At 35.5% G+C, this 25618-nt stretch overlaps 1 protein-coding gene across 2 annotated transcripts; it reads left to right on the plus strand.

The window, feature by feature from the left end:
• The first annotated feature begins 145 nt into the window (after window positions 1–145).
• LOC123549563 (ER membrane protein complex subunit 8-like) lies at window positions 146–24034 on the plus strand. Of its 2 annotated transcripts, XM_045337739.2 has the most exons (6): window positions 146–371; window positions 13027–13103; window positions 14992–15061; window positions 17336–17427; window positions 18864–19047; window positions 21606–24034. In XM_045337739.2, exons 1-5 carry the CDS (start codon window positions 165–167, stop codon window positions 19015–19017), a joined length of 600 nt encoding a protein of 199 aa, XP_045193674.2. In that variant the 5' UTR covers window positions 146–164; the 3' UTR covers window positions 19018–19047; window positions 21606–24034. The 2 variants fall into 2 exon arrangements, with proteins under 2 accessions (XP_045193674.2, XP_053401210.1); XM_053545235.1 differs by having other exon boundaries at window positions 18864–24034.
• The last annotated feature ends 1584 nt before the right edge of the window (window positions 24035–25618 follow it).

Consider the following 25618-nt stretch of genomic DNA (forward strand, 5'->3'; position numbering starts at 1 on the left):
TTTTAAAAAATGTGTCAATAAATTAATTTTGTTTCATAATATTGTAAGTTTAATACATAAAATCTTTTTTATAAATACTTTCATGAGGCGAATGATAAATTTATAATGAAATATGTCAAATTTATGTACTGTAGTCTCGCAGAAACTCATGCGGCAAAATAAAGATGGCGGACATAGCCGTCAGCATGAAGGCGTATGCCAAACTTTTGCTTCATGCGGCAAAATATCCTCATTGTGCTGTAAATGGACTTCTGTTAGCTGAAGACTCAAAAACAAGCAAAGAGAAGAAACAAATAAGATTCGTAGATTGCATTCCATTATTTCACCTTTCTCTCAGTTTAGCCCCCATGCTTGAAGCGGCTCTTCTTCAGGTAATTCTAAACATGATAAAAAAAAAGTTTAAATTATGTCCCTGTAGCTTACTGTAACTTATATTGAAAATCTTTAGAATTTGTGATAAGTGACAAAGTAAACTTAATAGAAGAAATGAGGTGCTGCCTATCGGTGGCCGGCAAAATGATAGCTATAATAAATTATTCAGCTTCAGAGATGTTTAATATGCTGTTGTTGTTGATACCCGCTTGCTGAAGCGAAGACATAGTTGTCCAAATGGCTGTTTGGTGTATTCCATGCGTTGGTACGTCCGTCTGAGTAACTTAAACAGGTCTAGGAAAGTGGAGTATTTACAGATTATCTGTAAATTTACAGATAATCTATAAATTTACAGATTTTTCAATCTGTAAATTTACAGATCAAGTGTTTGAAAACTGATGAAATAACATTTAACCTCAAAACCGCATGCTTGGAATTAATTGGTTTATTAACAGCATGCATAAATTAAGGTCTTTTGTGGGTTTCAGCCATTTTTGTAGACTTTGATTTTTTGGCATTTTCAGAAAAATCAAAGTCAACAGAAATGACTGAAAGTTACAATTGACCTTTATTTATACTTACCATAAGTAAATCAACTAATATCAAGCTGCGATTTTGTGTCTAAATATAATTTTAGCAGTTTTCAAACACTTGATCTGTAAATTTACAGATTGAAAAATCTGTAAATTTATAGATTATCTGTAAATTTACAGATAATCTGTAAATACTCCACCTTCCTAGACCTGTTAAAAGAAAGAGCGGGCCATCTAACTGTAAAGTAGTCCAAATAACAGGACGTTTCAGGACAGCGTGATAACATTTGATTGTCGCAGCCCTGTCACGTCTAAACTTATTATGCCAAAGGGCACTCGTTTGGCCGTTTTTGGGGGCCGAATATGGGTACCATTCCCCGCATAAAATAATATGTTTTTTTCCCCTTTTTCAGAAGAAAATTCCCCTGAAAACAGGTGTTTGACACAACTATATATGAACTCTCTTTCAAGCTGTATTATAGTGCCGCTAAAGGAAGAATACTGCTTCAATATAGTAATTAGTTAAAAATGATTGAAAACAGTATTAATAAGTGTGAAAAGCAGTAACATATATATGGCTAAAAACTTCCCCTTTTTGTCTTAAAACGACGAAAAATTCCCCTTTCTAAGGGTATGGGTACCTGTCCCCAAAAGTTGTCTAGTGCCCTGATTATGCATATTTCTGTTAGCAAATCCCCAATAGAAATCCAGGGCTCGACACTAACGCTGGTCCGCTGGTCCGAGACCAGTGCTTTTCAGGGAGGACCACTAACTTCTCGAACCTGTGTGGTCCTACGGACCACCGAAAATTACAAGCAAGTCATTTTTAAAATAAATTAATAAACATTGAATTGTTCACGGTACTGCAGTTTAAAAATAGAATTTGGTTTTCCCCGTGTATATTTTCTTGAAATTTGGAATGCCCGGATGTAACGCTGGTACTAAAACCCGGGAACGGAACACGATAACTTATCTATCTGCTTGAAGTATCATTTACGAACTATTGAGGTATCAGTACAGTATCCAGCGTTCGGTAGAGCCGAGGTTCCAGATTTTGACCCGCGAAAATCGAGAAAAACTCGTATCTGACTCGCACAGAAAATGCCCCATGCGTCGGCGTGACCCGCGGAAATTTTCTTTGATTCGTCTCGAGTTCGAAAGTTCTGCCCCTGTACCAATCAAAATCCCAGTGAAATTAAATATTGTTAGCCGCCATAAGCGGAAGTATGGCAGTAGGCGGAGCGTCATATATTAATTAGCTACTGACATATGTCAATTACGCCACGCGCCGACTGACACGTTGTCATCTCGCGGTTTGTATTTAGTGCCCGTCATTATCAAAAGTGTTTATTGATCAAAAAGTTAATTGATAAACAATGCAAAAAGCAGCCTATTATCGTGTTTGTACAACTTGTTAATTAGCAGTATACAGCTTCTGCTGTATTGTTGTCTTGCCGATTATTACTGAAAAACAAATTGGATAACGAATTTCATTTATTTTATGTGCTTGACACGTTTATATAAGCCGATCGGCCGTTACGATCTATAGCATTTTATTAACCAGGTTTTCAATGAAAACCTGAGTTATTAGATTGGGGTAGATGTCGGTCGGGCGGGCGGGCGGCGGCGGCGGTGGCGGCGGCGGCGGCGGCGTCAAACTGGTGTTTCCGGTCAATAACTTTTGTTTCGGTAAAGATATTTGAATAAAACTTGGTATGTGTGTAGCTTATATCAAGACAAAGGCTGGGATTGATTTTGGGGTTTCTGGGGTCAAGGTCAAGGTCACTGTTACTAAAAATAGAAAAAGGGTTTCCGGTCAATAACTTTTGTTTCGGTAAAGGTATTTGAATAAAACTTGGTATGTATGTAGCTTATATCAAGACAAAGGCTGGGATTGATTTTGGGGTTTCTGGGGTCAAGGTCAAGGTCACTGTTACTAAAAATAGAAAAAGGGTTTCCGGTCAATAACTTTTGTTTCGGTAAAGATATTTGAATAAAACTTGGTATGTATGTAGCTTATATCAAGACAAAGGCTGGGATTGATTTTGGGGTTTCTGGGGTCAAGGTCAAGGTCACTGTTACTAAAAATAGAAAAGGGTTTCCAGTCAATAACTTTTGTTTCGGTAAAGATATTTGAATAAAACTTGGTATGTATGTAGCTTATATCAAGACAAAGGCTGGGATTGATTTTGGGGTTTCTGGGGTCAAGGTCAAGGTCATTGTTACTAAAAATAGAAAAAGGGTTTCCAGTCAATAACTTTTGTTCGGTAAAGATATTTGAATAAAACTTGGTATGTATGTAGCTTATATCAAGACAAAGGCTGGGATTGATTTTGGGGTTTATGGGGTCAAGGTCAAGGTCACTGTTACTTAAAATAGAAAAAGTGTTTCCGGTCAATAACTTAACTTAGGAATGAGCTATCATGATGAAACTTGGTGTATAGAAAACTTTTATAAAGTTGTAGCTTGGGATTGATTTTGGGGTTTCTGGGATCAAGGTCAAGGTCATTGTTACTAAAAATAGGGTTAGGGTTAGGTTAGGGTTAGGGTTAGCATATCTTCTACATGCATGGAGGGATTTTGATGAAAGTTGGCACAATTGTTCACCATCATGAGACGGAGTGTCATGTACAAGAACCAGGTCCCTAGGTCTAAGGTCAAGGTCACACTTAGAGGTCAAAGGATACAAGAATGAAAACTTTGTCCGGAGCATATCTTCTTCATGCATAGAGGGACTTTGATGTAACTTGGCACAATTATACACCATCATGAGACGAAGTGTCTTGCGCAGTTCCCTTCTTTAGAATTACTTCCCTTTGTTGTTACTATAAATAGCTTATATTGTAACTTTTTCATTACTAGACGTAGGGAAAAATCGAGACCACTTTTCCGTAGTACAACATGCATGTTACATCCAATTTTGAGGTGTATTTTGACCAATCTCTACCTGGTAAGGATTTCTGTGTGGACTTACAATTTTTCTTTTTGTATTTTTTTTTTTTTTTTTTTTTTTTCTTTTTTTTTTTTTTTTTTAAGATTAACTTCCCTTAGTTGTTACTATAAATAACTTATATTGTAACTTTTTTATAATTGACCGTAGGGAAAAACCAAGACCACTTTTCTGTGGTACAACGTAGTTGTTACTTTCTAATTTTAGGTGTATTTTAAGGTATCTCTACCTGGTAAGGAGTTTTTTTGTGGACTTAGAAAAACAAAAGAATTACAATAATAAACAACCACAAAATTAAAATTACATCTGCAAATACAGGTGCTAGAGTAAAGAAATTTGCTGTGACGGGCGTATATTGTGACATTCTGGCACTCTTGTTTATTCTTATGAAAAGTGTTGAAAACCTGGTTTCGTGGCATTGCCGCATTTCTTGTTTAATTTATTATCATTACCGAGGCTTTGTTTGGGCAAAAACAAATAAAAATGCTTTTAATAAGCAGAAATTATAAGTATTCAATAGGTATAAAGAAAAAAAAAAAAGAAATTTATAACACGTATTTTATCAAGAATTTAATGTTACTTTTGTTTTTCATATTTGTCACCCGTTTTCACGGCCGTGATTTTCGGACATTTCTAACGAGATTTTCTAGTGCAATCTAAATGAAAAGTCAATAAAAAGTCTGTATTTAAGAAAAAATGACAACTGTTGCAAAAAAACGCTCTTATTTTGAAGCATTTTTCAAGAAGAGGCACCAAACCCCACCCACTTAAAATATGAATTGCTGAAAAAATCATCTTTATTGACATCTTTATTTTAAATTTGATTTTCAAAATTATTTTTAATAATTAAATGGCAGATGTTTATCAAAATAATAATATAAAAATCACATGTTTTGCAGTGTTTGTAAAAAGTTCTCCATGAAAGAAGAGGGGGTCTCACATGTTACTGGTTGCGTTAACTTAAAAAAAAAACATCCACATCTAGGTAGGACCACCTGAAATTCTGTCGGACCATCAGTTTGCAAAAGCTGCTGGTCCTTCGGACCACCACTGGAAAAAAGTTAGTGTCTAGCCCTGAAATCTATTGGAAACATTTTCTGGTACATGTACAAAATATTTAATATGAATTAAGGCACCGCCTAGCTTTGAGATTTATCTTTTATATATCCACTTACAAAGAAATATTCAACACTCAGAAGAAAGTGAAACTTCGCTCTAAACAGTGAAGTTTACATTTAGTGTCATCATACCTCTTACAGCGAATATCATACTTTGCAAAATTTACGAGAAGCCGTGATGGTGAAGTCATTCACCGCGTTCTCGCACTGGCTTTAGGATTTTTTTTGTTTGTTTGCACTCCACACAGAAACTTGACGGCCTTTACACTTCCTTACTGTTTTAAAAGTGTTTTTCAGTTGCATGTACAGTTTTCATTACGATAAAAAAGAAGTAAAATAATCATGTTGGCGCCGTTTACGCATTTCTGTTTCGGGGTGCTCGGATGTTCATGCAGACAACCAGTCTGCGGTGTGTACATAAACCGGAACCGGAAAACATCGAAAAAATTGCCTCAGTATATGCAGACGGCAAAGACGAATAAATATATACGGTTGTTACCGTCTTGGGGATTTTCATCTCTTATTTCAGATTATGAGTTATATTCAACTCATTTGAAGTTTCTACATGAATATTAATGTCTAATTTATGAGAGCAAGTAAGTCTGACCAGTATATTATGACTTCTTTTTATTTCTTATTGTCTTCGTTTTCCTGACAGTAAAATGCAGATACGGGTAAGGCTTAGTGGGTGACAACTAAAAAAATATCAGATCATAAAATAAGTCATCCAGATAAGCCAGATGAGTAAGGCTAACTGTAAAGAGAACAGAAGAGAACAATATCTTTAATCCGTTAACAATAGATTAAAGATCCGGGGCCCCCTATACAACAAAAGAAAATAACAAAGGAAAAGGCCCCCTCCTTCATTTCGGTGGCATGTCTGGATTTGTTTGTCTGTACCATAACTTTGACATACATGGAGCAATCTTGTTTATATTTGGCATGTTAACCTCACTGTAGTCCAAATAATTTGACGTCAGAAGTTCAGAACTGATTCTGAGATATTTTCGTGATAGGGCAGAATCCCTCCCTTTACGTCAAAACCAGTAAAGACCTTTTCTGTGGTGAGTATAGATTTTGGTAAAAACAATATACTTAAATGATGAAACCATAAAACAAAATAAAATTGAATCATTTTATGGTTTAAATATAACAGTAAAACATGTTAGTAATGCGTAAACACTATAATGTTTCATTTTGGCTACCTCGCTGTATTTACATGTCCGCCATTACACTCAGTACACAGTCGTTATTGATCATGTGACACGAATTGGAGCCATGTAAAATATACATGTGTTAACTGTAGGGTGCATTGTTTAAAACAATTACAATCTTGTGTTTTGTCGTTTTTTTTCCACATAAACATCAGTTGAATGGAAGGAAAAAATGGGTATTCTTTCCAGGTATCTTAAAAATTTCACTAATATTTTTGTTTTTTAATTGTTAAAGTGCGATTTAAAAATTGCTGCATAGAATCGTCGCTGAAGGTTCAACACAGAAAAGGTCCTTCCTATGTTGCACGTGGAGGAGAGATAATGACCTATGCAAAAATTATCACAGTATCGCAGCTCACGTACAATAAGTTGGACTAACCTCAGTGAGACGGAGTGTCATGCGTAAACTCCAGGTTCTTATCTCAAAGGTCAAGGTCACAGTTGGAGGTCAAAGGTCATGTCAGATCTTGCCCGGCCCATAACTTTGACATGCAATGAGGAATCTTGTTCATATTTGGCATGAATGTTAATCTTAGTGAGACAGAGTGTTATGGCAAACCCCAGGTTTCTATCTCAAAGGTCAAGGTCACAGTTGGAGGTCTAATTTAGATCTTGTCCGGCTCATAACTGATATACATTGAGGAATCTTGTTTATATTTGGCATGAATGTTTAACTCTATGAGACAGACTCTATCTCAAAGGTCAAGGTCACAGGGGTCAAAGGGCGGGCTTGACATTTTGCCTGTGCATCTAGTTGATCTCTGAGCTGAAACGAACCCCGTATTGAAACCTAACCCGAAATTGTGCCAGAAGTCTGTCGCGCTATAATTTCATCAAATCAAATGCCACAGACTCACCTTTTCAGGTTTTTTACCAAAAGGGGAAGAGGCCCAGGTCTGCGCTTAAGCTCAAATTTCAGCTCAGAGAATGATGTTTATATGTTGTAACAAATCCTGTATTGAAACCTAATTAAAAATCGTGCTAGAAATCTGTCACGCTACTGTGCTTTAGGGTACAGCGGATTTTAGGGCATAAAGGATAGGTTGAAAAATTTTGCATTGAGACACAGATTGTTGTATAAATTTCCATCTTATTACTAGCTTGCAGACTGACACACTGACATACATTTCAAATGTTTGCTTGTGGGTCCCTTGCTTGGTGCTCAGCATTAAAAGGGAAACTGGCCTCTTCTCTCATACCCTCGTGGCCATGGATTCCATCAGGAATTAGATGTTGAAAGTGATTAATATAAGTTGTAGAACTTGCTTCACAATCGACCTAAATTAAATTAGTATAAACCAAATGTTTGCTTGTTGTATTATTTTTCATATATATGTCACCAAAAGAAAATCAAAGCTATCTATTACTGATTAGATCAGCGTGTATGTAAAAAGCATCAGTGAATGAAAAGTATTCATAGAAATTTAAAACATTATTATTCTGATATATAGTAAAAAAAAAATTGGGGGTAGTATAGATGTGGTTTTGATAATTAATGACTGAAAAATGACCAAAGCTATCCTTTACACACTAAATCAGTGCGTATGTAAACAATGCCAAGGGGAGAAAAAAGTCATGATTTTTTTAAATTAATTTAAAGGTGAATGTTTTGAAAATAATATGACATTTTCCTTCTGAAATACAGAAAAAAACACTAGATTTATTTTCTTTGAACTGGAATGCAGGAAGAGTTTGTTAGCTAGCCACTATACCCTAAAGCACTATAATTTTCTCAAATGAAGTGCCATACATGTACTCACCTTTTACTTTAAGGAAATCTTATCCATTTTTCTTTTGATCTGGCAGTTACTTGCGGAGAACAGGTTTGTACTGGTACAGAACCCAGGAACACTGGTTAGGTTAACTGCCCGCCGTTACATGACTGAAATACTGTTGAAAAACGGCGTTAAACCCAAAACAAACAAAACAAACAAACAAACTGACATAAAAAAAAATACAAATAATTATGATACAAGTTATATACACAAGTTTCAAATGGGTACTGCTGTCTGCAATATTTTGTCCACCATTGTAGTTTTGACCTGATCAGGGTACTCTTCATTTTGAACACAGATAGGCCGTATAGAATCATTCTTTATTGATCTTTTCTGTGAATTTAAACCTTTTAAGGTACGTTTTTCATGAACTTTGTTGAAAATGGTTATATCTATAATTCAGTAAAATTCATAAATATACAAAATGTTGATCCTGATTTTCAAAAATAGCCATGTGCTATTAACTTTGCATGACGTCATCATTTTCTCATGAGAGTAGGTGCGCAGATGTTACGGTCTAGCACTGGTTAGGTAACCAAAATTAATGGGGTTACACCATACAGAAATCATGTTTACAAAATAATTATAAAATTTTAAGTTGTTGCTTCCAAGGTTCATACTTGGCACTCCTTTTCGTAATCTTGCCCTGAAAAAAAAGCAGATAAAACTTATAAATTTTAACACAGATGTATGTTACACATTAATAGTTTCTTGAAATTTGAAATGTCATGTGATATAATTCGATTAATTCGTTATTTCAGACATGTAGAAATACATCTAAATGTTTAAATGGATAATTACTTTGTTTACTTTTAAGTGAATACCACTGCTTTCTTTCCCGAACGAAAACTTTAATTCGGATATTCTATTTTGTATTAATATTATATTTCAAAATTCTTTTTTTTTTTGATATTTACAAAAGCAAATAAATTCGTAACAAATTAACAAGTTATTAAAAACTATTAATTTTAACTGGTAACTTACCTTTTTATTAGCTCACCTGTCACAAAGTGACAAGGTGAGCTTTTGTGATCGCGCAGCGTCCGTCGTCCGTGCGTCCGTACGTCCGTCAGTGCGTGCATAAACTTTTGCTTGTGACCACTCTAGAGGTCACATTTTTCATGGGATCTTTATGAAAGTTGGTCAGAATGTTCACTTTGATGATATCTAGGTCAAGTTCGAAACTGGGTCACGTGCGGTCAAAATCTAGGTCAGTAGGTCTAAAAATAGAAAAACCTTGTGACCTCTCTGGAGGCCATATATTTCAAAAGATATTCATGAAAATTGGTCAGAATGTTCACCTTGATGATATCTAGGTCAAGTTCGAAACTGGGTCACGTGCCATCAAAAACTAGGTCAGTAGGTCAAATAATAGAAAAACCTTGTGACCTCTCTAGAGGCCATATTTTTCATGGGATCTTTATGAAAATTGGTCAGAATGTTCACCTTGATGATATCTAGGTCAAGTTCGAAACTGGGTCACATGCCATCAAAAACTAGGTCAGTAGGTATAAAAATAGAAAAACCTTGTGACCTCTCTAGAGGCCATATATTTCACAAGATCTTCATGAAAATTGGTCAGAATGTTCAACTTGATGATATCTAGGTCAAGTTCGAAACTGGGTCACGTGCCTTCAAAAACTAGGTCAGTAGGTCAAATAATAGAAAAACCTTGTGACCTTTCTAGAGGCCATATTTTTCATGGGATCTTTATGAAAATTGGTCAGAATGTTCATTTTGATGATATCTAAGTCAAGTTCGAAACTGGGTCACGTGCGGTCAAAAACTAGGTCAGTAGGTCTAAAAATAGAAAAACCTTGTGACCTCTTTAGAGGCCATATTTTTCGCAAGATCTTCATGAAAATTGGTCAGAATGTTCATCTTGATGATATCTAGGTCATGTTCGAAACTGGGTCACGTGCGATCAAAAACTAGGTCAGTAGGTCTAAAAATAGAAAAACCTTGTGACCTTTCTAGAGGCCATATTTTTCATGGGATCTGTATGGAAGTTTGTCTGAATATTCATCTTGATGATATCCAGGTCAAGTTCGAAACTGGGTCAACTGCGGTCAAAAAGTAGGTCAGTAGGTCTAAAAATAGAAAAACCTTGTGACCTTCCTAGAGGCCATATTTCTCAATGGATCTTCATAAAAATTGGTGTGAATGTTCACCTTGATGAAAAGCTTGTTAACACTGTAGAGGCCACATTTATGACCCTATCTTCATGAAACTTGTTCAGAATGTTTATCTTGATGATTCCTATTCCAAGTTTAACAGGTGAGCGATATAGGGTCATCATGACCCTCTTGTTTAATTATCAAAATTGCATGCCAAACTGTGAACGAAGATTATTGTTAGAGTGTAAATCACGTAATCGTATTAAAGTAATTGTTGGTATAACAAAAGAAGTTTGCAACAAACATACAAAACTGCAAAAGTAAACTCAAAATAAAACAACTGAATTTACAGGCTTTTTTATTGAGCACTGTTTCATCGTATATGCTTCGTGTAAAGTGCTCTACCTGCAAAATACAAAAAGTCTCCAAAATTAACTTGCAGACGAACATTGAAACTGAAAGTAACGATGATATCTTGTGTTAACATAAAAATGAAAAATAGCACATCTTAAAACAATTATGAACAACGCAATTCGCCGCGATTTCACCGCAAAACACCGTGTTCGGCGAGCACCGTGTCCGGACACGTTGTTCACCGCGATTTGCGGTGATAAGACCCAGCTGGGTGGTCAAATTTCTTTGAACATGCTGGTTAGGTATCGCGGTGATGGGTGTCCATTGGAACTTTTCATCTTGGTCATACTGTAACTAATGGGACGCCACCATCAGAAAATAAGAATAGCATCAGTTAAGTTATTGTAGCCAGTACTAAATTAGTACTGTTTATGGCCAGACCCATTCTGGCTACCATAACTTAACTGATTTTATTAGCTCACCTGTCACAAAGTGACAAGGTGAGCTTTTGTGATCGTGCGGTGTCCGTCGTCCGTCCGTGCGTACGTGCGTCCGTGCGTCCGTAAACTTTTGCTTGTGACCACTCTAGAGGTCACATTTTTCATGGGATCTTTATGAAAGTTGGTCAGAATGTTTATCTTGATGATATCTAAGTCAAGTTCGAAACTGGGTCACGTGCCTTCAAAAACTAGGTCAATAGGTCTAAAAATAGAAAAACCTTGTGACCTCTCTAGAGGCCATATATTTCAGAAGATCTTCATGAAAATTGGTCAGAATGTTCACCTTGATGATATCTAAGTCAAGTTCGAAACTGGGTCACGTGCCATCAAAAACTAGGTCAGTAGGTCTAAAAATAGAAAAACCTTGTGACCTCTCTAGAGGCCATATATTTCACAAGATCTTCATGAAAATTGGTCAGAATGTTCATCTTGATGATATCTAGGTCAAGTTCGAAACTGGGTCACGTGCGGTCAAAAACTAGGTCAGTAGGTCTAAAAATAGAAAAACATTGTGACCACTCTAGAGGCTGTATATTTCATGAGATCTTCATGAAAATTGGTCAGAATGTTCACCTTGATGATATCTAGGTCAAGTTCGAAAGTGGGTCACGTGCCATCAAAAACTAGGTCAGTAGGTCTAAAAATAGGAAAACCTTGTGACCTCTCTAGAGGCCATATATTTCATGAGATCTTCATGAAAATTGTTCAGAATGTTCACCTTGATGATATCTAGGTCAAGTTCGAAAGTGGGTCACGTGCCTTCAAAAACTAGGTCAGTAGGTCAAATAATATAAAAACCTTGTGACCTCTCTAGAGGCCATATTTTTCATGGGATCTGTATGAAAGTTATTCTGAATGTTTACCTTGATGATATCTAGGTCAAGTTTGAAAGTGGGTCACGTGCCTTCAAAAACTAGGTCAGTAGGTCAAATAATAGAAAAACCTTGTTACCTCTCTAAAGGCCATATTTTTCATGGGATCTGTATGAAAATTGGTCTGAATGTTCATCTTGATGTTATCTAGGTCAAGTTTGAAACAGGGTCATGTGTGGTCAAAAACTAGGTCAGTAGGTCTAAAAATAGAAAAACTTTGTGACCTCTCTAGAGGCCATACTTGTGAATGGATCTCCATAAAAATTGGTCAGAATGTTCACCTCGATGATATCTAGGTCAAGTTTGAAACTGGGTCACTTGCCTTAAAAAACTAGGTCAGTAGGTCAAATAATAAAAAAAACGTGCGACCTCTCTAGAGGCCATACTTTTCATGGGATCTGTATGAAAGTTGGTCTGAATGTTCGTCTTGATGATATCTAGGTCAAATTTGAAACTGGGTCAACTGCGATCAAAAACTAGGTCAGTAGGTCTAAAATTATTAAAATCTTTTGACCTCTCTAAAGGCCATATTTTTCAACGGATCTTCATGAAAATTGATCTGAATGTTCACCTTTATGATATCTAGGTCAGTTTAGAAACTGGGTCACGTGCGGTCAAAAACTAGGCCAGTAGGTATAAAAGTAGAAAACCTTGTGACCTCTCTAGAGGCCATATTTTTCATGAGATCTTCATGAAAATTCACCTTGATGATATCTAGGTAAAGTTCAAAACAGGGTCACATACCTTCGAAAACTAGGTCAATAGGTCAAATAATAGAAAAACCTTGTGACCTCTCTAGAGACCATATTTTTCAATGGATCTTCATGAAAATTGGTCAGAATTTTTATCTCGATAATATCTAGATCAAGTTCAAAACTGGGTCACATGAGCTCAAAAACTAGGTCACTATGTCAAATAATAGAAAAAAACGACATCATACTCAAAACTGGGTCATGTGGGAAGAGGTGAGCGATTCAGGACCATCATGGTCCTCTTGTTTTTATTTTGTGATGGTCCCGTCCATTAAAATATTTTAATATTGAATATCGTCTTCTCTAAATCCATTATAGCTAAAGCCTTGATCTTTATATAAACCTAACTCTGTATTGTATCATTACGTTGTACAATCACACTTATTGGTGAGCACTTTAGGGTCAATGACCCTTTCGTTTAATACTACAAAGTATCACTATATCTCAAAACTTCAATTTCTATTTACAGATAGACTCGTACTGCAAGAGTAAAGGTTATGTGATTGGAGGTTATTATCAGGCAAATGAACATCTGACAGACAATGGGTAACAGTTATTTTATGATTTTGTCCTAATACTGAAGATAACAGTTTAACTCGCTATAATTGATACTTTCAGAGCTTGGCAAAGTCTGTGTAAGCAGATTGACATGCAGGATAAGCTGCAGAGAATTTTCACTCGTTCTGCTGCAATTTGTATTTATCTTGCAATTCACTAACTTGACTAAGGAAACAAGATTTTATTCATATTGTCTATTTCAAAACTAAAGTCTGATGAAGATAATCTGTTATGGACACTTGAGTGTCTAGAGATTGCTATCATTATGTGGTACTGAAATGGAATGGATGCTTACAAAAATCAACTTCCATTTCCATTGCTTTGACATTTGATTTTGAATTCTGCGCAGTGCCATTTTCATTGAATAATTATTTATTATACTGTAGTCAAAAATTTCACTCGTCCTTCAGGATGAGTACTACAGCAATTTCCACTCACCCGAACCAAGTTCTGCTCATATTAAAGAGCGGAATTCGAGGGTTCAACGCAATAAGGGTGTATCTACATATAATTATTATATCATATTATGTAGATACGCCCTTATTGCGTTGAACCCTTGGGATGGGTTGATTTGTTTAGCCCAGATTTTGTCTTTGTAGAGAAAATATATAAAGTATGTGAACCTTGATTACTTAATAAGTTAAATTAATTGAACTCGTCTCTAGTTGTTTGAGATTTATAAATGTTAGCTTGGAAAATGTACGGTTTATGGTGTTGTTAGTACTTTTCCATAAACACATCCTAGAATAGTCTCTAGGACAAGCTGAAATTGTTACCGTCAGATCTATGTATTTTAAGAGTTTTAAAGGAAAGACATACGTGTAGTGTACTCTTTTTAAGAAAACACAATGGAGAGGTACTTTGGTTGTTCAACATTCGCTGAGTACAATGTACTGCCATTGCTGTAGATGTAGATTGTACTCTAGTGTGTAATAAATCCACCAATGAAAGCTATCAGTACAAATTGCTGTTTCATGTTCTGTTTTTCACGCAAATAAAAACCATGAACAAGTGAGCACTGGTCTGACCGTGCCTGCTGGCCAACAACAATTGCTATAATTGTCAAGCACCTTCAGTGGCAAATCATGATTGTTTGACAAAAGTTATTCGTGCAAAAATCACTGTTGGCCATTTTAGCAGTGGCAGACAGTGCCACTTATTTGATTAAAAATACTGACTCTGAGAACAGTTTAACATGTATCAAGCTTAGTAATTAATTTTTCGTGCTTCCACTCCCCACCCTTCAGCATGGGAAGTTGTGCACCATGGGACTTTAGAGTCATAAAACATTAGAGGATTGTTTTATAGCATGTGAAGTTGGGCACCTGGTGTTCTGTTTGGGTTCGCTAAACCAGAGTTATGGCCCTTGACTAAGTAAACAAAAAAATACACATAAAGTGCTTAAAAGTTTGTTTTGCATATATTTCACTTAGAGTCATGAAACCATGTTGGAATATTATCCAGCATGTGAATGTTTTTTTATTATTATTTAACTTTGCAAGACCAGAGTTATGAATCGTGACTTAGTCATAAAATAAATGTTTGTGCCCCCATGTATCTCAAAATATACTTGATCTAGAGTCATAAAACATTAGAGGATTGTTTTATAGCATGTGAAGTTGTACACTGGGTGTTCTCTTTGGGATTTACTCAGCTAGGCCAGAGTAATGGTTCTATACTTACTGAAAAATACACATTAAATTCTTCAGTTTGTGTTGCAAACATCTTAAAAAATATTTCACCTAGAGTCATGTCATGATGTACAGTGACAGGAGTGGGGTGCACCTGTGTCCTATGGACACACATCTAGTTTTGTTTACAACTTTGCATTAATGTAAAGTCATGGTGATATTCTACTCATTTATTTTTTTTTCAGGTTAAACAATGTTGCAAGACATATTGGTAGGAAAATACACGACTATTATCCTGAAGCATGTATATTTATGGTAAGTGGAGCAGTTTGGTTATTGTGGAACTCCTGGTATGTTGCAAATTCACACCAGTCGTAATTATCATATAGTTTTAAAACCTGGCAAGGCTTTATATCATTATAAATGTACACATAATACATAAAACATGTAAGCCCTTAAACAAAAAGCACCTTACCGAACCAGATTCTGATTATCTTTTAAGTAATTAACTTGGTCCATCAGTACTTGAGACGAGTTATGTCTCCCACACCACTGTGGCGGGAGACATTGATTTACTCTGTGTGTCCGTCTGTCTGTCTGTCACAAATCTTGTCCGTGCTCTATGTCGAACATTTCTCATCCGATCATCACCAAACTTGAACAAAAAGTCCTCTGCCAAGTTCAGTAACTAGCCAAATTGGCCCAGGCACCAGAATGATGGCCCTTGAATTACCAAAAATTGCTCTGTACACAGATGCCAGTGATACATGTATTGGTGCATGGTTGACTCAGATACATAACTATTCAGATGATTAGGCAGTTGTGGGAGACATGCGCTTTTCTCAAAAGTAGCTCGTTTCAACTGTATTTTAGCTTTTAACAGAGGTTTTGAAGAATTTGAATGAAATTTTTCTTACTGAAAGCTATGGACAAAGTCAGTGCAAGTTTATTTGAACCAATTTATTTTATATAATTTAAAAAGGTGAGCAGCTCAAAGGAAAAAATCTGGTTTTAAGCAAGCCTAGCTTTTCAATTTGTTTTTAGCTCACCTGTCACAAAGTGGTCAGAATGTTCACCTTGATGATATCTAGGTCAAGTTCGAAACTGGGTCACGTGCCGTCAAAAACTAGGTCAGTAGGTCTAAAAATAGAAAAACCTTGTGACCTCTCTAGAGGCCATATATTTCATGAGATCTTCATGAAAATTGGTCAGAATGTTCACCTTGATGATATCTAGGTCAAATTCGAAACTGGGTCATGTGCCATCAAAAACTAGGTCAGTAGATCAAATAATAGAAAAACCTTGTGACCTCTCTAGAGGCCATATTTTTCATGGGATCTGTATGAAAGTTAGTCTGAATATTCATCTTGATGATATCTAGGTCAAGTTTGAAAGTGGGTCACGTGCCATCAAAAACTAGGTCAGTAGGTCAAATAATAGAAAAACCTTGTGACCTCTCTAAAGGCCATATTTTTCATGGGATCTGTATGAAAGTTGGTCTGAATGTCCATCTTGATGATATCTAGGTCAAGTTTGAAACAGGGTCATGTGCGGTAAAAAACTAGGTCAGTAGGTCTAAAAATAGAAAAACCTTGTGACCTCTAGAGGCCATACTTGTGAATGGATCTCCATAAAAATTGGTCAGAATGTTCATCTTGATGATATCTAGGTCAAGTTCGAAAGTGGGTCACGTGCCATCAAAAAGTAGGTCAGTAGGTCAAATAATGAAAAAACGTTTTGACCTCTCTAGAGGCCATATTTTTCATGGGATCTGTATGAAAGTTGGTTTGAATGTTTATCTTGATGATACCTAGGTCAGGTTTGAAACTGGGTCATGTGCCATAAAAAACTAGGTCAGTAGGTCAAATAATAAAAAAACCTTGTGACCTCTCTAGAGGCCATACTTTTCATGGGATCTGTATGAAAGTTGGTCTGAATGTTCATCTTGATGATATCTAGGTCAAGTTTGAAACTGGGTCAACTGCGGTCAAAAACTGGGTCAGTAGGTCTAAAATTAGAAAAATCTTTTGATCTCTCTAGAGGCCATATTTTTCAATGGATCTTCATGAAAATTGATCTGAATGTTCACCTTGATGATATCTAGGTCAGTTTCGAAACTGGGTCACGTGCGGTCAAAAACTAGGCCAGTAGGTATAAAAATAGAAAAACCTTGTGACCTCTTTAGAGGCAATATTTTTCATGAGATCTTCATGAAAATTAGTGAAAATGTTCACCTTGATGATATCTAGTTAAAGTTCAAAACAGGGTCACGTACCTTCGAAAACTAGGTCAATAGGTCAAATAATAGAAAAACCTTGTGACTTCTCTAGAGACCATATTTTTCAATGGATCTTCATGAAAATTGGTCAGAATTTTTATCTTGATAATATCTAGGTCAAGTTCAAAACTGGGTCACATGAGCTCAAAAACTAGGTCACTATGTCAAATAATAGAAAAAACGACGTCATACTCGAAACTGGGTCATGTGGGAAGAGGTGAGGGATTCAGGACCATCATGGTCCTCTTGTTTCGAAATTCCATTCAGTAAGATCAAAGTATTAAGTATTGTGTTTCATTTTGTAATTTCAGATTGACAATAATAGACTCAATCCAGAAAGTGTGTCGGAAGTTTATAGAGTTTTTACAATGAAAGAGGCAGGCTGGAAAGAGTCTGATAAAAGGTATGTACCAGTAGTAAATATGCTCTCAGACAAGGAACTATTTCCACAGAAGAATTCATACTAAGATGGTTTAACACAAACCAGCAATCTCCTGGTTTGAATAATAGATGTCCTCCTAGCGAACTATTGTGATGCATCCACTTGTTATATAATTGTGAAGATAAGAATTAAAAAAGAAGTAATACAGTTTACAACTATTTGAGCTCACATTAAAATAAAGTACCTGATACAGCAATTTTGCATTTTGCCAATCCAAACTGAAACCACGGCGTCACACCTTGGTTAAGTTTTTCGTACCAGTCCACATTTTGACAAAGTCTTTTGAGATAAAGCTTTGAAACTTTCAACACTTGTTTACCATCACCATGGCCAGTTATAGGCAAGAGCACATAACTCCAGTCCACCAGGGATTTTGGCTGAATTATGGCCCCTTTTGACTTAGAAATCATGGTTAAGTTTTTCGTACCAGTTTATATTTTGACAAAGTCTTTTGAGATAAAGCTTTGAAACTTTCAACACTTGTTTACCATCACCATGTCCAGTTATGGGCAACAGTACATTACTCCATCAATGATTTTGGCTGAATTATGGCCCCTTTTGACTTAGAAATCTGGGTTAAGTTTTTCGTACCAGTTCATATTTTGACAAAGTCTTTGAAGATAAAGCTTTGAAACTTTCAACACCTGTTTACCATCACCATGTCTAGTTATAGGCAAGAGTACATAACTTCATCAAGGATTTTGGCTGAATTATGGCCCCTTTTGACTTAGAAATCTTGGTTAAGTTTTTCGTACCAGTTTATATTTTGTGTAAAGTGTTTGACGTATGGCTTTGAAACTTTTATCACTTGTTCAGTATAATAGTCTCTATCTGTAGGAAAGAGTACATAACTCTGTCTTATATTTTGGCTGAATAATTGCCCTTTTTGGACTTAGAAATTGGTTCTGATTTCATACAAGTCCACGTTTTGTCAAAACTATTTGACATATGGCTTTTAAACTTTGAACACTTCTTTATCATCATGATTTCCATCTGTAGGCAAGAGTACGTAACTCTGACAACTATTTGGCTGAATAATGGCCCTTTTTGGACTTTGGAATTGGTTAACACATTGCCATTTAGTGCAAGACTGATTGAAATCCACAACTACAGGAACATTGTCTAATATATTTTTTTCTTTTGTCTGAATATCTGTAGAAATATTTTGACCTCATTCTTCAATCAATTCTTCGAATAGTCAAGCGCGCTGTGATCCAACAGCTCTTGTTTAATTTGATTCTTTACTCTTAATTTACATTTTTTTAGACAAAATGTAGATGAGATACCTTGCTCTAGGTTACATCTTTTTCAAAAAAACAGTAGATTAAGATATTCACATCTGTTTTCAGACAAACCATGAATGAGAATTCTTTACTCTAGTTTACATCTGTTTTCAGACAAACCATAGATGAGGATACTTTACAAACAGCTGCAGTTTTATTAGAACAGGAACAATACAGACATTTAGTGGACTTTGACAATCATTTAGATGATGTTGCAAATGACTGGAGAAACACGAAACTCAATGAAATTATAGACAGATGTCTATAGTACTAGATAATAGCTTGATTTCAAAACTAGGTATACAAGAGGCATTTTTAATGTAGATAAAAGTCAGATTGAAAACTGGAGTGTCCAGGGACTACACAAACAGTCTGGTATACATATACCAAGGGAAAATGAAATTGCCCATTGGGCAGGCATCTAGGTGCATAACTCAAAACAACCTTAAATAAAGTGGAAATGATTTTGGAAGTACTTTGTTTAACAGCAGTACATGATTATAATGAAGGAATTTCATCTGTCGGCATGCGGAAATGTTTTGTCAGGGATCAGAAGACTAAAACTATGTAAGGGGTCCTTGAACAATTGTCTATTGAGGATTTAGGTGATAATCTAGTTTTAAGTTGAGACTGGAGACCAGTCTCAAAATGCGACATTGCTATTGGTTGATTTCAAGATGAGGCTCAGAAACAACCAATCAGATGAGAGAGTTTTGAGAATAGTCTTTGGTCTCAGTTTTGAAAGGGATTGAAAGGGCTATTACATCAAAGAGGTTTATGTATCTTGAATCATATGAAGGTAATAACTATTACAGAAAGAAGTAGCTTTAGGTAAGAAATGACATGAAAATATATTATGTTTTTAAAGTGAAATGTTTGTTCAATCTAACTACAGCAAAATTTGCTCAAACTGAAGTTAATAAAAATACAAAGTACAGGAAATTATTACAAGCCAATTGATACTAAAACCATTGAGAATAAGGCGTATATGGAAGGCTTACCAGAACAATAACTTGCCTTCCTCTTAAAGTTCAGTACCTCTCGGGCAGAGTGGCTAAAGTCCTGACTCTTTTTAAAGTTCAGTACTTCTCAGAAAGAGTGGCTGAAGTCCTGACTTTGTATCACTTGTCCTTGCTGATGAGGTTTCAAAGGCTCACTTGGGGTGTACAATTCCTTCATGTGAGGAAGCAATTCAGCTGACTTACTGTGTGGTGGTTTGGTACTACCCTGATGCCCACACAGGCATGAAATAATAATAATAATACTGTTAAAAGCTTTAAATTTGCCATATGACCTATAATTGAGTCTGTGTGATGTTAAACACAACAAAAAAAAAAGATATGTGACTTTTGTACTTTATGAACGGAGTTTCATTCTTCTTATGATGTTTAAAGACCCACCACAGAAGAATGGTATTCTGTTGTGTTTCCATGATAGTAATTATGTCTCCCACCACACAGCTTGTCACAACAAAACAGCGAGAAAAGATTTAGCAAGTTATGAGAATACAACTATTCCATTAGGACCTTAATTTTTAGCTCATCTGATTTTTTGAAAAAAAATGATGAGTTATTGTCATCACTTGATTGGCGTCGGCGTTGGCATTGCCTGGTTAAGTTTTATGTTTAGGTCAATTTTTCTCCTAAACTATCAAAGCTATTGCTTTAAAACTTGCAACACTTGTTCACCATCAATAGCTCATTCTGTACAGCAAGAAATATAACTCCATCCTGCTTTTTGCAAGAATTATGGCCCCTTTAGACTTAGAAAATATCAGATTTCTTGGTTAAGTTTTATGTTTAGGTCAACTTTTCTCCTAAACTATTAAAGCTATTGCTTTGAAACTTGCAACACTTGTTCACCATCAGAAGCTGACTCTGTACAACAAGAAACATAACTCCATCCTGGTTTTTGCAAGAATTATGGCCCCTTTTAGACTTAGAAAATATCGGATTTCTTGGTTAAGTTTTATGTTTAGGTCAACTTTTCTCCTAAACTATTAAAGCTATTGCTTTGAAACTTGCAACACTTGTTCACCATCAGAAGCTGACTCTGTACAACAAGAAACATAACTCTATCCTGGTTTTTGCAAGAATTATGGCCCCTTTTAGACTTAGAAATTATCGGATTTCTTGGTTAAGTTTTATGTTTAGGTCAACTTTTCTCCTAAACTATTAAAGCTATTGCATTGAAACTTGCAAAACTTGTTCACCATCAGAAGCTGACTCTGTACAACAAGAAACATAACTCCATCCTGGTTTTTGCAAGAACTTTTGGACTTAGAAAATATCGGATTTCTTGGTTAAGTTTTATGTTTAGGTCAACTTTTCTCCTTAACGGTCAAAGCTATTGCTTTAAAACTTGGAGCAGTTATTCGCCATTAAAAGCTGACTTTGTACAACAAGTACCATAACTCTACATTGCTTTTTGCAAGAATTATGGCCCTTTTTGAACGTAGAAAATTATGGTAGGACAATATACAGAGACAAAAAAAAACAGATGAGCGTCTGCACCCGTAAGGCGGTGCTCTTGTTTTAATTTTCCACTTATCATTTATTGGTACAGCTGTATATTACTGTATCGTCAGAATGATTTTTATGAAGTTCATGTGGAGAAAAAAGTAGGTGATTTCTTTTGTGTTGGGTCTTTAACAAAATGTATTTCAGATAAAAAATGACCTTCTATTGATTTGCCAAGCTACCACAGGCATCAATGTCCAGTCTGCTACAGACTTTGGAAAGTATTCAATTTGATGCTTTTCTGTTATAACATACAAGATGAAAGTGTAGTCGCTTTCAAGTTACTCTGATATGATGATTATATTCAATATTTCAGCTACTTTTATTGTTATTACAGCAAAATAAGGAAATTGGTGAATTCTGTGGAGTGTATTGTTGATGTTTTGCGTTCAAAAAAGACAATATACAAAGGTTGAGTTTGTTTTATGTTATAGTGATTCAGATATTCTTTCATTGAACATATTTCTTAAGTTTTTTCACCATTGTTAGGAAGGACCATTACACTGCCATTGATTTGTTAGTTAACATTTTTGTAAATCTAACCAAAATACATTATGTATTTAGTGTTCCGTTTTCATGTTGAACTGTACAACCCTGTCAGAGAATGAAAGTATGAATTTGACAAAATGCTGGAATAAAATATTGACTTTATTAGGTTTACTTGTTGTATTAAGTGCAAGAAAATACATATAGCCGCAGCAACAAGTTTAGAATATATTGAGTATCAAGAAAAGTTCCATTGTTATAATGTGCAGGATACTGGTTTTAACCTTTAGCCTGGCCTGATGGCAAGTGATTCTGCCTTTGCGACCAGTGCAGATCAAGATCAGCCTGCATATCCATGCAGGCTGATCATGATCTGCACTGTTCGCTATTCAGCTAGTAAATTTTCAGTGAATACCCCTTCAAATGATATATGGTATTTCCTGAATTGAATAATGGACCAATCCATTTTAGAAATTTAGCAGGTTAAAGGTTAAAATGATATTTTTATTTACTGGTAGTGTTGACTTCCTTGTTACTCATGTTGTCAAGTCAATATTTGTCTTTGCTGACATTTTTGGATGTGTGTATGTCTTTACAGCCAAAATCTTATTCAAGAACACCTTTAAAGCACCAGGTAAACTGAAGTATTATTAACTTCTATAAATTAAAGACAAAATTTTAGGCTAGTGCAAACTTGTATTTCTAGCAAATGTCTAACAGCTCAGTCAGTCTCTGGAGTGGAAACGTAGTTCATAATTGTATAAAGTACTATGACTGCATGTTTTATACTCGTAACATGTAATAATAAACAGTAGAAAAATATTTCAATAACAAAGCTGAGCAATGTCTAAACTACAGTTACATCGTCTGTCTTTTCATTTTGGTAATTTGAAAATTGTTAAAATGATGTTTTGAAAGTGTTTTTTCTTTTCATTAATACAATAATTGTTTTTTATATCATATGTATAATGAAGGACAAGAATTGCATAATGAATGACGGATTAAGTGAAAATGAATTCATGTGATTAACTGTTACTTGATGTGTGTGTGTTTTTATTTTGTAGTGCAATACCTAAGATTACACAAACTAAAGACACTCATCATAGACTTTTAATTCTGGACTTAAAATTGAAAAAACGGTAAAAAGTTCTAAATTGACATATTTTAACTGGTTTTATTTGTAACAGTATCATTAAAATTATTACCCCCCTGCCCCCCATCCCCTTCAAAGAAGAAAGGGTATATAACTTTGCTCACTGTTGGTCTGTCTGACAGTAGACAATTCGGTTTTGTATCATTAACTGTAGAATGCTTGGTCTCATATTAGATCTTCATGTGATGATTACGTGTGTTACGTAGATGACCCTTACTACTTTGGAAGTCAGCAGGTCAAAGGTCAAGGTCACAGTGCCCTTGAGACTGGAAACCGTTTCTACTCAATAACTAATTGTTGGAAAACGCTTTGGTCGGAATTTGTTAAACTTCATAGCATGCTTGCATGTGGTCAAAAAATGACCAGTTTTGTTTTGGTCAGGTCATACTATCATCAGATGCCTGTGGTCAGTAGGTGACCCCTATTGTTTTGGTGGTTGGTAGGTCAAAGGTCAAGTTCACAGTAAAAACTGTCTGCTCAATATCCAAAGAATGCTTTAGCTATCAATCTCCATAGGATGGTTGCCTGTAATAATTCAATAGATGACCCCTGTTGCTTCTAAAGTCATTTAAGTTCTTTTTAATCTTTGACTTGTCTTTTTGTCTGTTGTTATTAGCAAAACTTTGAGTTTGATCAGGTATTTTCCATTGTAGATCGTTGCTTTTTGCATTTACAGTTTTGTTTTCATTATTTCAGAACATCTTGAGTTAGCATTTTTAAAATTTGGAGATTTTCCACCAGAATATTTACACAGAGTTTTCTATCATCATTTTGTGGTCTGAAGCAAACACGAAAAGTACGAAAATTAGTTCCCCTTGATTAATATTGATTTCACAATATTGGAATTGATTTGTACCATAGATTGCATACCATTTTTTCTGCATTAGTTTTTATTTAAATGTTAAGTAAGAGTTTTGTTCAGCTGTTGTGATGTATGTTTTTATGTTGTTTGTTGAAATTATTCAAGACAATTTTTGTGTGTTTTTTTTTCTCTAAGATTCACTCCAATGTGTTCAATATTTATTGTGACATATTTTGATAGTGCTTAGATTTTTGTGTGTGTTTAATTGGTCATTTTCTGTTATAAGACATTTTTATTGAAGAAATAACTTGGGAAGTAACCGTTGTTTATAGATGTTCATTGCAGAATACAGGGATTTTCTAAATGTATTTATTAAAATCTTATCCAGGGTTATTAAAACAAGAGGACCATGATGGTCCTGAATCGCTCACCTGTCCCAACATGACCCAGTTTTGAACTGAGTATGACGTCGTTTTTTTTTTCTATTATTTGACATAGTGACCTAGTTTTTGAGCTCATGTGACCCAGTTTTGAACCTGTTCTAGATATCATAAAGATGAACATTCAGACCAACTTTCATACAGATCCCATGAAAAATATGGCCTCTAGAGAGGTCACAGGGTTTTTTCATTATTTGACCTATTGACCTAGTTATTGATGGCACGTGACCCAGTTTCAAACTTGATCTAGATATCATCAAGGTGAACATTCTGACCAATTTTCATGAAGATCCATTCAAAAGTATGGCCTCTAGAGAGGTCACAAGGTTTTTCTATTTTTAGACCTAATGACCTAGTTTTTGACCGCAGCTGACCCAGTTTCAAACTTGACCTAGATATCATCAAGATGAACATTCAGACCAAATTTCATACAGATCCCATGAAAAATATGGCCTCTAGAGGGGTCACAAGGTTTTTCTATTATTTGACCTACTGACCTAGTTTTTGAAGGCACATGACCCAGTTTGGAATTGACCTAGATATCATCAAGGTGAACATTCTGACCAATTTTCATGAAGATCTTGTGAAAAATATGGCCTCTAGAGAGGTCACAAGGTTTTTCTATTTTTAGACCTACTGACCTAGTTTTTAACCACAGTTGACCCAGTTTCGAACTTGGCCTAGATATCATCAAGATGAACATTCAGACCAACCTTCATACAGATCCCATGAAAAATATGGCCTCTAGAGAGGTCACAAGGTTTTTTTATTATTTGACCTACTGACCTAGTTATTGATGGCACATGACCCAGTTTCGAACCTGACCTAGACATCATCAAGGTGAACATTCTGACCAATTTTCATGAAGATCCATTCAAAAGTATGACCTCTAGAGAGGTCACAAGGTTTTTTTTTATTTTTAGACCTATTGACCTAGTTTTTGACCGCAGCTGACCCAGTTTCGAACTTGACCTAGATATCATCAAGATGAACATTCAGACCAACTTTCATACAGATCCCATGAAAAATATGGCCTCTAGAGAGGTCAAAAGGTTTTTCTATTATTTGACCTACTGACCTAGTTTTTGACCGCACGTGACCCAGTTTCGAAACTTGACCTAGATATCATCAAGATGAACATTCAGACCAACTTTCATACAGATCCCATGAAAAATATAGCCTCTAGAGAGGTCACAAGGTTTTTCTATTATTTGACCTACTGACCTAGTTTTTGAAGGCACGTGACCCAGTTTCGAACTTGACCTAGATATCATCAAGGTGAACATTCTGACCAATTTTCATGAAGATCTTGTGAAAAATATGGCCTCTAGAGAGGTCACAAGGTTTTTCTATTTTTAGACCTACTGACCTAGTTTTTGACCACACGTGACCCAGTTTCGAACTTGACCTAGATATCATCAAGATGAACATTCTGACCAACTTTCATAAAGATCCCATGAAAAATGTGG

Source organism: Mercenaria mercenaria, chromosome 6 (genome assembly GCF_021730395.1).
Source record: "Mercenaria mercenaria strain notata chromosome 6, MADL_Memer_1, whole genome shotgun sequence".
NCBI lineage: Eukaryota > Metazoa > Mollusca > Bivalvia > Venerida > Veneridae > Mercenaria > Mercenaria mercenaria.

Coding starts and splice junctions, on each gene's coding strand:
- LOC123549563 (XM_053545235.1), top strand. CDS start 165: ATGGCGGACATAGCCGTCAGCATGAAGGCGTATGCCAAACTTTTGCTT. Junction 13,104..14,991: donor GAACATCTGACAGACAATGG/GTAACAGTTATT, acceptor TTTTTTTTTCAG/GTTAAACAATGTTGCAAGAC. Junction 15,062..17,335: donor CTGAAGCATGTATATTTATG/GTAAGTGGAGCA, acceptor TTGTAATTTCAG/ATTGACAATAATAGACTCAA.